The sequence below is a fragment of the Rhinatrema bivittatum genome, chromosome 1, assembly GCF_901001135.1.
Source record: "Rhinatrema bivittatum chromosome 1, aRhiBiv1.1, whole genome shotgun sequence".
NCBI lineage: Eukaryota > Metazoa > Chordata > Amphibia > Gymnophiona > Rhinatrematidae > Rhinatrema > Rhinatrema bivittatum.
The window spans coordinates 481,806,650-481,818,241 of record NC_042615.1 but is presented as its reverse complement, the minus strand read 5'-3'; the positions used below and the strand labels follow the sequence as shown (position 1 = coordinate 481,818,241).

The 11,592-nt window shown below is 43.9% G+C and overlaps 1 protein-coding gene across 1 annotated transcript; it reads left to right on the top strand.

Annotated features, from left to right (window-relative positions):
* Positions 1 to 319: 319 nt before the first annotated feature.
* On the top strand, positions 320 to 10,586 carry LOC115094212 (perilipin-2-like). Its single transcript, XM_029607029.1, has 8 exons — positions 320 to 407; positions 2,962 to 3,003; positions 3,089 to 3,284; positions 5,680 to 5,762; positions 6,387 to 6,672; positions 6,943 to 7,127; positions 7,501 to 7,629; positions 9,597 to 10,586. The coding sequence occupies exons 2-8, from the start codon at positions 2,974 to 2,976 to the stop codon at positions 9,960 to 9,962; spliced, it is 1,275 nt and encodes a 424-aa protein (XP_029462889.1). The 5' UTR covers positions 320 to 407; positions 2,962 to 2,973; the 3' UTR covers positions 9,963 to 10,586.
* The last annotated feature ends 1,006 nt before the right edge of the window (positions 10,587 to 11,592 follow it).

Genomic DNA, 11,592 nt, shown 5'->3' with positions numbered 1-11,592 from the left:
TGAGGGGAGAAATGAATACAGTTTTTCATCTGGACACAATCTGAAATGTTCTATGTGGTCATTTTTCATAAAAGTTCTGGTTACCCCTGCCTTACATTAACAAAAATCTGCCCTAGTGAAACTGGAGACTGGGGGTCATATGAAGGAGTGTAATGCTCCCTACCGAGGAGAACCTAGGGGGAAAGGGAAAGATAACCTGACATGCAAAAACAAATTAGGCCTGGAAAAAAAGAGGTGCAGGAGGGCAGAAATAGCTAAACAATAAAAATCATGGGGAGGAGTCAGGGGGTGGGGCAGTGCTGAATCCCTGGACGCCACCCTTCTCTTTCCTAGAAAAGGTCCCTGCCCGAGTAGGAAGACGTTTTCTTTTGAAGAAGTTAGTGTGGTTGGTGTTACTGGAGAAGCAGGTAATGGCAAGGCTTGAGCTTATGAGCAGGGCTTTTGTTAGTGGAAGATAGTTTGATATTGCTTGTTTTGTTTCTGTAAATATTTCCTGGGCTCAGGTTTTAGGAAGGTAGTGTAAAATATTGGATGCTGGGGACCTTAAAACTAAGTCTGCCTTGCATCTGAGCTGCTGCTTATAGCAGGCTTGCACAATCTGTGCTCTCTTTATAGAGCTGATGTACTATGTAAGACATGTGTGGCCTGCTGTTGTCTAGAGTTGTGACTAGGCCAGGCTTCCAGACTAGTCACAATGACTAGATTTTGTAGGAGAGCTGTATGGTTACTGTAGTATGTCTATGTGTAGCTGGCAAGCCTTGTGCTGGATGACCTGAAGTTGGCAATTCCTGTGCTAGGTCTGTTCACTGCATACAAAATCACAAAAGCCCTTAATACATCTGACTCCAAAATAACTAAAGTTGGACTTCATGGTTAATGGAACTCAGACTTAAATGAAGTGTGTATTCTCTTCACTTGTGTCAGGAAACCCTCAAGGCTCTTATTAACCAAACATCTTTTTGGATGGTATTAATCTTGATACTATGTGTTTTAAATGTTCTCCCTGCCCCTGTTCCTTTGCTTGTCTGGTGCAGAATGGGGCTTTGGTCTGGTGGTGCTAGTTATGTCTACTAAACTTCAACTAACCCTTCCCCCACAAACTGAAACGTGATTCTGCTACCTGATAACAAACTGCATTAGTAGCTACTTCTACCCAAGCTAGGAGGCATTGCTCCTCTAGCTCTTTGTAGTTTGAAAGTGTATTATGAGCTAACAACCACCTCTTGTATTCTCTTCTCTTATAATTCCTTGAAAACCATGGCTTTAATACTTTTGTTACCTCATTTCTGTTGGCTGTTTACCACAAAAGGTGGAATAGTCATCTTTAAACTGGGTCTAAACCAGGCCACTCCTCTTCAGCTTCAATTGCTAAACTGCCCTGCCCCACCCCAAAGGAGTGCAGAAAGTGACTGAACTCAAAAGTTAGTAGTGAGGGGTAGGTAGTATATCTATCTACTTGGTGGCAATGCCAAGTGGGCAATTGTATGATCTGGTAACTGCAAACAGGGCAACACATGTTCAGTGAACTTACTAGTGTAGTAGTATAGACAACTTTTTTTTTATTACCCTAGTCATTAGCTCCCCTCATTAGTATCTTGTTGACAGTAAAACTACAATGAGCAGGTGTATTTGATGTTGTAGGTCTAGCAGATCATGCTATCTTAAATGACCTAACAAGGATTTTAATGTGTGAACTCAAATTGAGCTTATTACTGCAGAGTACAATAACATAACACTAGCCTCCCAAAGATTGGGGAAGTCCTATAAACTGCTTCTGGCAGGAAGTGAACATCAAACTCTGGCATGGAATTGAAGCTGAAATACTTTCAACTAAACTAATTTTGAAAGAAAATGTGTAAGTACTTGTTTAGTATGATGATTCTGCTAGGAGTGGAGGCATAGGCTAGAGCAGTGGGCTACAAACAAGGTTCAAATACTGCTACTGCCTCTCCTTGGGCAAGACTTGTACGTCCAAACTTACCCCTAGATGCATCAAGCTGCAACTTTTGAGTGGCCCTACTGTTGGGGGAGGGGGGGCCCTCCCCTGAAAACATTGTGGCTCTATGGTAGCTTCTTCACCCTCATGGCCAAACAAGAGTACCTAATGGCAACCGCCATCCTCAATAGACCACAATTGCCTTTTAAGGGCTGCTGGCACAAAAATGTCATGATAGCAGGGGTCAGTGCTGACACTCAACCCTGAGCTGCCAGTCAAGGTGGACCTGAATGTGTTGTGTTTCAGCACCGTTGTACCTGGTCCTGATACAGGATCTGTTTATGGATGTGAAGGCTGGGACATAATTCTATTTATTTTTCTTTGGGGGTGTAGGACACTTCTATATTCAGGGGTGGGGGGTCTAGGGCCACATTTGACTTCTGTGCTCTGGGAATGTTGGGGTAGCAGCCAGTGCTGGATGGGTCTCTTCCCAATTAACATTTTGGGGGTGTTAGAGGCTGCCTTGACTGGTGGCCCCAGGTTGAGATATTGGGAGGGGGGGTAGCACTGACCCCTGTTTGCTGCATTTTTTTGCTGTTGCTTTAAATGTGCATCAGGAGCCTTGGTACCTTTTAGGGTCCCAGGCTTCACACTGCATATTTAAAGTAACTACAACTATTTGGAATGTTATCATGGTTGATTCTTCATTTGGCTGCAATGATATTTATACTGAATTGACTGACATTCTTTGGATGCATTTGCATTATTCATGCATGTGAATCACATGCAAAAGGAGAGGAAACTTTGTTGGGGAGATGCAGAATATGTATCACACAATCACTTGAGTGTTGTATTGTGACAACATGCATGTTGGAGCACTACTATTGCTTGATGCATCACCTACTTAGATTGTAAGTCCTTTAAGGATAGGGAAATACCTACAGTAACCATGTAATCTTTGAAGTGCAAACAAAGCAGAATTTAAATAAACTAGAAGAAGCAATCCTTCATTTTTCTCTTTGAAGGCTTTAAAGATAATGGCTTCAGTAGCAGCTGGACCACAGCAGGTATGTATGAAATGGCTTGAGTCTTCTGTTTACTGATGTTCAGCTATGACTAGATTGCTAACTGTACTTAAACCTTTGGCTCCAGAGTGTGGTGGTGAGGGTGGCTAACCTGCCCCTGGTGAGCTCTACCTGTGACCTGGTGTCATCTGCTTACATCAGCACAAAAGAGAACCATCCATACCTGAAGTCTGTCTGTGAGGTGGCAGAGAAAGGGGTGAAGAACATCACTGTTGTGGCCCTCACCAGTGCAAAGCCCATCATCCAGAAACTGGAGCCACAAAGTAAGTGATGGCATCTGCTCACCTGAGTAAAGTTTGCACTCCTTTAATAAAGGAAAGCAAAGCAAGTGGTAGAGGATTTATGTAGCAAATGACACCTAGACTAGCTTGGGCTGAGTAGGTCTAATCTTTTCTCATAGTAACATTGTCCTAAATAGACCTAAACTATATTTTGAGTTAATACCTGGACTAATCTGTTCCATAAGCAATCAACTATTGAGTACTTTATCACATGTTAGCTCTCCTGCTAGTTCTTAAGTTAGAGGTTTTGATTTTTAATTTATTCTAAGTGCAAAAAAGCTTTACACTTAGCCTGGTAGTCTCCTGCTCTGAGCTGCCAGCCTCTGGGCTATGGCACTGTGATACCTTAGGATCATCTAGTACAGAACCCAGAAACACAAAGTGGCACAACTAACTTGCTGTAGCACCCCCTGTGTGGTAGGCTGCATCACTCAGATCTGTGTGGCCCTTTGAGTTGGCAGTTGGAGCAGGAACTGTTGCTTAAGGAGTTCCCCCTGCTCTAGGCCTTGAAGTAAATAGGAAGGAAGATAAGTTGTGCATAAGATAGGTCTATCTTTTGTGAAAGTAGATTGTATGGCATTCTTTCTCTCTGAATGGTGACTTGCTGTAGAAAAGTTCTGCTATTCACCTCTGTGAAGACTTGGTTTTTTGGTTTTTGGGGGCAGGAAAGAGTCCTGCTGCTCAAAAGTGAGGCCTGAGTTTGAGTGGAGCTTCTCATCTGAAGAGTTTCATCTATCTGGGGACACCCCCCCCATCCCCATGTTCATCCTGGGTGAAATAATGTGGGAGATGTGGGATGCCTTTTGGGCACCAGTGTTTTGTGTTTGGGGGGGGGGGGGGGTGGGTAGGCAGGGTGTTATACCCATCTGGGATCCCACTTTTCAATGCCCTAGAGGTGGTGGTGGTTCCTGAAGGCTGCATTTGGAGAACTGGCTCCAGTGTGGACTGCTAAGCTACTAGAAGACCTGCAGCAGAAGTCTTACTTATCAACCTGTCTTGGCATGCACATCCACTAGACACACTGAACTAGTCAAACTCCCCCCCCCCCCCCCCCCCCCCCCATGCATTGGGACCTTGGAGGCATAGTCTTCCTCCTCCATGCTCCCAATCAGAAGAATTCAGATCTTTTGGTCCTGTGGTATTTCCACAACCCCTTTATCCATGAAAAGAGATAGACCCAAAACTAAAATACAATGATCTTTCCATGCATCTGCCTGGTTCTCTCTCCCCCTCACCCAACTTAGTGGCAAACTCATGCTGTCAGTGTGTAGGTAGGAGCTTTGTTCATGGCCACAAGTGTTGCAGGATGAATACTACCTCTAGAGCAGACTAGATAGAAATCCTGTACATAGTAGGACATAGATATCAGTGCTGCTGGGCCTACCCACTGCAAGCTCAGCTTCACTACTGCATCTGAAGGTTTTCTCTTCCTGAAAGACTGTTTCCCCCCCACTACCACCACCTCCAGTAGTCGACACATGTTGCCTGATCTCAGCCCCATTTTCACTCCTTTTCTGTAGTTGACTGCATTTTGGCAGCTTTTTTTCTTTGTAATGCAGTAACATCTATTGAATTAAAATAACTTCAGTAGAAGTTCTAGTGGCTCTTGAATAGAATGACTTGGTTTCCATCTTGCAGCTTCCTATAAAATGTGGTTCCCTGCCCCTTCAGTTGTAGGACTGCTTGAGGAAATACACTGGGAAAGGAGTCTACCCCATTCCCCCCCCACACCCCTCTGCCAGCTTTGGGCAGTGTTATCTGCTTGGTGCAGTGGGCAGCAGTCCCACTAAAAGGTGGTTAGGCTGCAAGTGAAGGACCATTGAGAAATGGCCAATTAATGCAGCATATTGTCTTGGACCCAGTTCCATCCTGTGCAAGGCACCAACCTTTTCCTCTGCCTCCCAGCACTGCTGTGGGAACTCACTGGCACCTGATGCTCCTATCTCTCCTGTCCCCTCACCCATAAAGCTGATGCAGTTGGTACCACTCTCACTTAATAAACAGGAGTCTAGCACTGCTTCCAGGCTTTGCCATGCTGTCAGACCAGGCCCTAAAGCATGTTGTAGTCTTGTATCCTAGTGCTGGCATTAAGGAGTGACTCAGTCAAAACACTGCTAGCTGTACCCTGCTGCTGTTGGCACTGGCTCCTTGATTGGGGGGGGGGGGGAGATGGAAAAGGCTTTGAGGGAATATGGCCCTAGTGCACAATAGCTTACACCACCAGGGCCTCTGGTTATGGCTGTGCCACTGGCAATCTGTTTGGACTTTAGGTAATGTCAACATTTTCCACAAACAAAGTGAGGAATTACAGTATTCATCTCAAACTTTCTATATTGCTTGCCTTTGGACAGATAGCAGTCTTATCTTGCTTTTCTAGTTGCTCTTGCCAATAACTGTGCCTGCATCAGCCTGGATAAAATTGAAGAGAAGCTGCCTATCCTCCACCAGCCAACTGATAAGGTGAGGCAACTTCCCCCTTTTATACATGAATCTGACCTACTTGTAAAACCTGAGAATACTTGCACTACAGACATTAAAACAAGCTTCATAGCCTTGGCAAGGTGCTCTTCTGGGCTACCATAACTTGTAAAGCCTTAAGTTACAAGCAGTGTTGCTTTTTTAAAAATTAGAAAAAATGTGGAAAACATTTCTGCAACTTTAATTTATAAACTTGTACTATAAGCCATTACAATGCAGACTGTCTTGCTGTGTACACAGCTTTACAGGGAACTGGTTATAGATGGCTTTACTCTGCATGGACCTATGTCTATACAGCTAGAAATCAGATCTGAGTTTCCTATGCTTTTTTAGTATGTATCAACAGCTTCTTGAACTAGTGCAGATCAAGCTTTCCACTTATGGGGAAGGGACTGTTACAGATGTCTTTCCCTTATGGAACAACAAAAGAGCAACATTCTCCACATTATGAAAATGGAGCAAGGTGGATATAAAGACAGTAGGAACAATCTGCAACTCATTCTCAAAATGAGGGCATTGAATTTCTGAGCTCAAACAAGATGCTATTCTCTCAGCCTTTGAGTTTGATGCAGGTGAGGCATTAACTGTAAACATTTCTCCATGTAGCTTGTTGCTAATGCCACAGACATGGTGGCTGGTGCAAAGGAAGCTGTATCAGGGACTGTGACAGGTGCCAAGGACACTGTTGCCCATACAATCACTGGAGTGGTGGACAAGGCCAAGGGAGCTGCACAGGAGAGCATGGAAATGACCAAGGCTGTTGTGACTGGCAGCATTAACACGGTTCTGGGAAGCCGCATGGTGCAGGTGGTAAGCACTGGGGTAGATGCTGCACTGACAAAGACTGAGGCTCTTGTGGATCACTATCTCCCATTGACTGAAGGAGAAGCAGGTAAGCGAGTTTCAAAAAGCTTTAAATGTCTTGTAGTAGCTTGTTAGAATAACATTGGCTCTGCCTGGATTCCTATCTGTCTTCTCTTCAGGTTCTGATTGATTTGGAATACTTCAGTGCATGTGTGGCCTAATGCTTCAAGGACAGAGTTCAGCTAGACTTGTCAGTTAAATGTTTGACTTGGTAGCCATCCCCCATAAGAGGGAATGCTAGGTGTTGAGACTTTTACTTTCTGTACCAGGCTGACAGTTGCTTGCTTTTGCCACTTAGCCAAAGAAATTACCAGAGCTGAAGAATTTGGTGCTGGAGCCCAGAAGCCAAGTTATTACACTAGATTGGGGTCTTTGTCTTCCAAGATTCGCAGGCAGGCTTATGAGCAGGCCTTGACCAGGGTCAAAGATGCCAAACATAAGAGCCAGGAAGCCATCTCTCAACTCCACCATACAATTGATCTGGTAAGAAATATTGAAGTTGGGTCTGCAGGGAACTGTTGGCACAGATTTCATAATTAGCTGGCATTAAACTCCCAGATGTATTGGCCACCTCCTAGCACTATTTCAGGAATGCTTGTTGCAGTGCAGGAGAGGCCAGGTGGTTATGCTGTCATAAGGTTCAGTGGAGATTCCTGCAGGCTCAACTAGCATGTAAAGGTTTAGGGTTTCCTACCTTTAGCACTAACTTATTGAAAAATGTAGATGAATCTTGTACTAGGCATGCTGAACACTTAATGCAGTGCACATGCCTATGTACATAAGAGTGCAAATACTTGGGCTTCAGCTTTTTTTTTTGTAGAGATCCTCCATAACAGAACAGGCACTCTGCTTTCAGGTGGAATATGCTCATAAGAATCTGTCTAGTGCCAACCAGAAACTGCAGGATACCCAGGAGAGGTTGTACCAGTCTTGGGTAGCATGGAATAGCACAGGACAGCAGGATGGAGAAGCACTCAGCAGAGAGGTAAATATCTGCATAGCTATCCAGAAGCTAATACCCATAACACTAAACTCTTAACCTTGTTAACACAACTTCTTCTTGCTTGCCTTGCTTAATTGAAATTCTCAAATTTCAGCTCTTTATAGAGCCATGCCATGTCAGTAGGGCCAATACAAAGGCTAAGATCATACAGATGTGCACAGCTGCTGAGCCATTAGTTTTCTGATCCCTTTTGACACAGTGCATAGATGAGTTGAGGCTTAGTATAGTGAGCTCTGAAGCCCAGTGTTCGATATCCAGGGTAGCAGAACTCTATTAGTAGCTAGGCTTCATGGAACATGGTCTCTAATAGCATTTTTCCATTCCAATCCCTTGCAGCAGTTTAGTCATCTACTAGACAATTCAGTCTCCAGGAAGACTGACTTGTATGAAAACCCCTCAATTCTGTGCTTGTATTGAACATCTGGGAGCTTTGGGGGGCCATCATGCATCCCATGAGACAAACAGGCCAATGCAATACCATGCACTTAGGCTAGCACACAGGTTAACCTGCAGTTGGAAATGTGTTCATAACACCTGATGCAAAAAGGGGTCCACATGTCCAAAACCTTCTTCCAAACCAGCATGTAGCAAATAGGTGGGATCACATGTAAATGCCATGTTGAGGCTATAGCTAGTACCCCTTATGTAAATAACTGCATCTGATGCACACTTTAACCCTTAACACTTAATGCCAGCTCTGGGGTTGGAGTTTAAAGTCTTTGGGAGCCCCAAAAGTTTTCACAAAAGCAGTATCTTCTGTTCAACTTAATATGGTGATATTAAGTCAGAACCACAAAGCAACATGAGAATCTAAATTCTGGCAGTCAGGCTAGGAAAAAGACACTTGTAAAATGGAGCATTCATCTTCCTAACCCACAGCACCACTTCTCCTGGGTGCCCAATGCCAAGGAGATGCTAGGGCTGCACACTTTCCTCAAGTTGCTCCTTAATACAGCAACTCATTAGCCTACTGCATTGCACACTGGGAGAGGTGGATGAGTGCATGTTAGGGAAGTGGGTGCTCAATCATGAGCTTCCCCATGCAGATATTGCATTGGCCTGTTGGTGGCAAATCCTTACCTAAAACGCCCAAGCTCAACAAATTTAGTTCCAAAAAGCTCTAATTGTAGAACTTGTAACTGGCAAACCCCTTGAAGTCACATCCAAAACTGTTCAACAGGCAGCAGGGGCTCTGGTTTGGGAGTCAATTGAATACTGTTAGTCCCACAGGCTGTGGCTTCCTTTCTTTAACTGAATCATTCAGTGACTTCTCTTCCTCTAAGGGCAGCATTCCTATACCAGAACACAATACTCTTGCTCTAGTGGCTCCCCTAGGAGACTGACAATTCACACTAACTCTGCAGGTGCCAAGCCTCTTCCCACTGGACTGCATGCTCAGTGGCATAAGCATGTAGTTCAAGCTGCCACCACACTATTCTTGCTTGGAGCCCTCACAGATCTAAAGTTGCCAAACTTAAGTCCTGGACTACTTCAACAGTCCCAAAGGATCTGTTTCTTGGCTATATTTCAACTCTTCACTTCTACATCTTCTGAGTGTCTAATTGCTAACTATTGACATGGCTATGTCAGACACCTGTCTAGCAAGGGACATGCTTGTTTGGACAAGCACATTATAAACATACAGTAACCCAAGGGTGTCCAACTAAGCCACAGACTGGTCTGACTTTCAAAAATGCACTGATTACACTACCTCCATTGTCTACAAATATCCTGCATAATTAGGGCTGGTCTGATCCAGGCTTGTCTGCAGCTTGAGGATCAGTTGGCCACTTCTGCAGTAGCTTGAGTTCTAAGTGAGAAACAGGTACAAGATGCATGCATGTCTGCCAATCACTAACTTTGGATTAAATTGCTACATAGTTTGAGCAGAACATAAAACTAGAATCTTTGTACTATAGCCAGCTAAACCATTTTAACTTTTTTTGTAGCATATTCAATCACGTGCTCTAGCTATTGCCCAGGACTTGTCTCGCCAGCTTCAAACAAACTGCCTCACACTGGTATCAAGCATCAAAGGCTTGCCCCAGAACATCCAGAACAAAGCCCTCCACATTAGCTGCCTGGCTGGAGACATCTACCAGAACTTCAACTCTGTTGCCTCCTTCAGGGACCTACCTGATCAGCTCCTCATCACCAGCAAAGGACAGCTGAAGAAAATGAAGGAATCCTTGGATGAGGTGATGGCTTACCTTGCTAACACCACACCACTCAACTGGTTGGTAGATCCAGTGTGCCCACAGCTGAAGCAGGAAGAGCAAGCCAGCCAGCAAGAGTCTGAACATAGAAGCAGCTAAGTCATCGGTCTAGCACCAACAAGGATGTTAAGTAGCTTAGTAAGATAATTAATGCTATTAAAGTATCTAGTTACTGTTAAGATATTACTAAATGATTCAATTAGTGTCTCGAAGGGGGTTCTCTTGATGGGATATGGTATAACACCTAGCCACTAAGGAGATGAATGAATGGGTATTCAAGATTTCATATGTAGACAATGAAACTGCAGCCTACCACTGGTTCAACTCAATGCTGTGGAGTCTCAAACATGGCCACTGAGCTTGTTTCAACTTCAGCTGTCAAAGTTCCAGATAACTTCTAGTTTGAGACTAGACCTCATCTAAATTTCTAGACCACCCAGGAATGACAGCCTGATTTTGTAAGTCACTGTCTTCATCCCAGGCTTAAAAGCACTGGAAGTCCTACATGCTGAAAGCAAGCAGCTTGTAGATTCTAGGACTCTACAAATGTCCTGATGGACACCACATGTAACCTTGAATACCTCAATGTTTAGATGGACTATAGGCCCAATCACTAGTTTGCAAACAATGCTTGTAAAACTATTGTACTAATTAAGGCATTATCCATGTAAAGAACTTGACAAACTTTTGTAGTGGTATAATAAAACATTTTTGGCAGCCATACTTGTTCATGAAGTTTTGACTGTCCTATCCGTATTAGTCTTGGAATGGGCTGCCAAACAGGTTTAGACTGCTTTTGATTCACTAACTTTCATGCTAGTCATGTAGATCTGGTAATGGGGCAGGAGGGCAAACCACAATCATTACTCCAGAGCCATATAGGGCAAAAAAAGACTGAAGGTGGTACTCTAGCATCACCCCCTACTTTTGGCATGCGGCCTCTACCCTCCAGTGCAATTGCATCAGACTTTAAAACATTCAGTCCCTGGGCTGAAACCCAGGTCTCCCTCTTCAGTCATTTACATAAAACCTGTAGTTAGTGGATGCCATATCAACTGCCCTTCCAAACTGCTTTAAGGATTTGAGTGGCTTCTAATAACATAAGAATCCAAGCCCAGTACGACTGAGGAATGTTTCTGTAGTCTCAAAACTGTTCTTTGACCTTCACAGCAAGCTGCAGTTAACCTGAATTGGGTGTCATTCTTTTCCTAAAGCTCATTAGTAAAATGGTTTTTCCAGAGCCTCCCACTACTATTCAAGGACCTGAATATTTGACCAGAACATTTTTCCCCTGCCACTTAATCCCTTCCTGTAGTGGGCAGGGGAAACATTTCTAAAGTTTTGGACTTTAAAGGACTGCTTCATCAAGACCTTGCAGTCATTCTAGAACAGATCAGAATTAGTTATATAAATTCCTTTTTTGACCCCCCCCCCTCATAGGTCAACTTCAGGTGTAGCCTGCTTTTTGTAAAGCTAGTACTTTCAATACACCAGGTAGCTAATAGGTTTTGTTGCAGGATCTTTACATCACCTTCTCAGTAACAAAGGTAGTGTGCTAACTAAACATCAAAGTACAGATAGGGAGTGTGGCTTGTTGGGATTCCTTATTACACTCATGGCTTGTCTTCACTTGGAGACCACAATCTGTGTCCACCCTTATCAAAGTCCATAATATGGAGCTACAAGCAGTTTCTCTTCTACTACTCCCAAGATTTAGTATGGAGCAGGG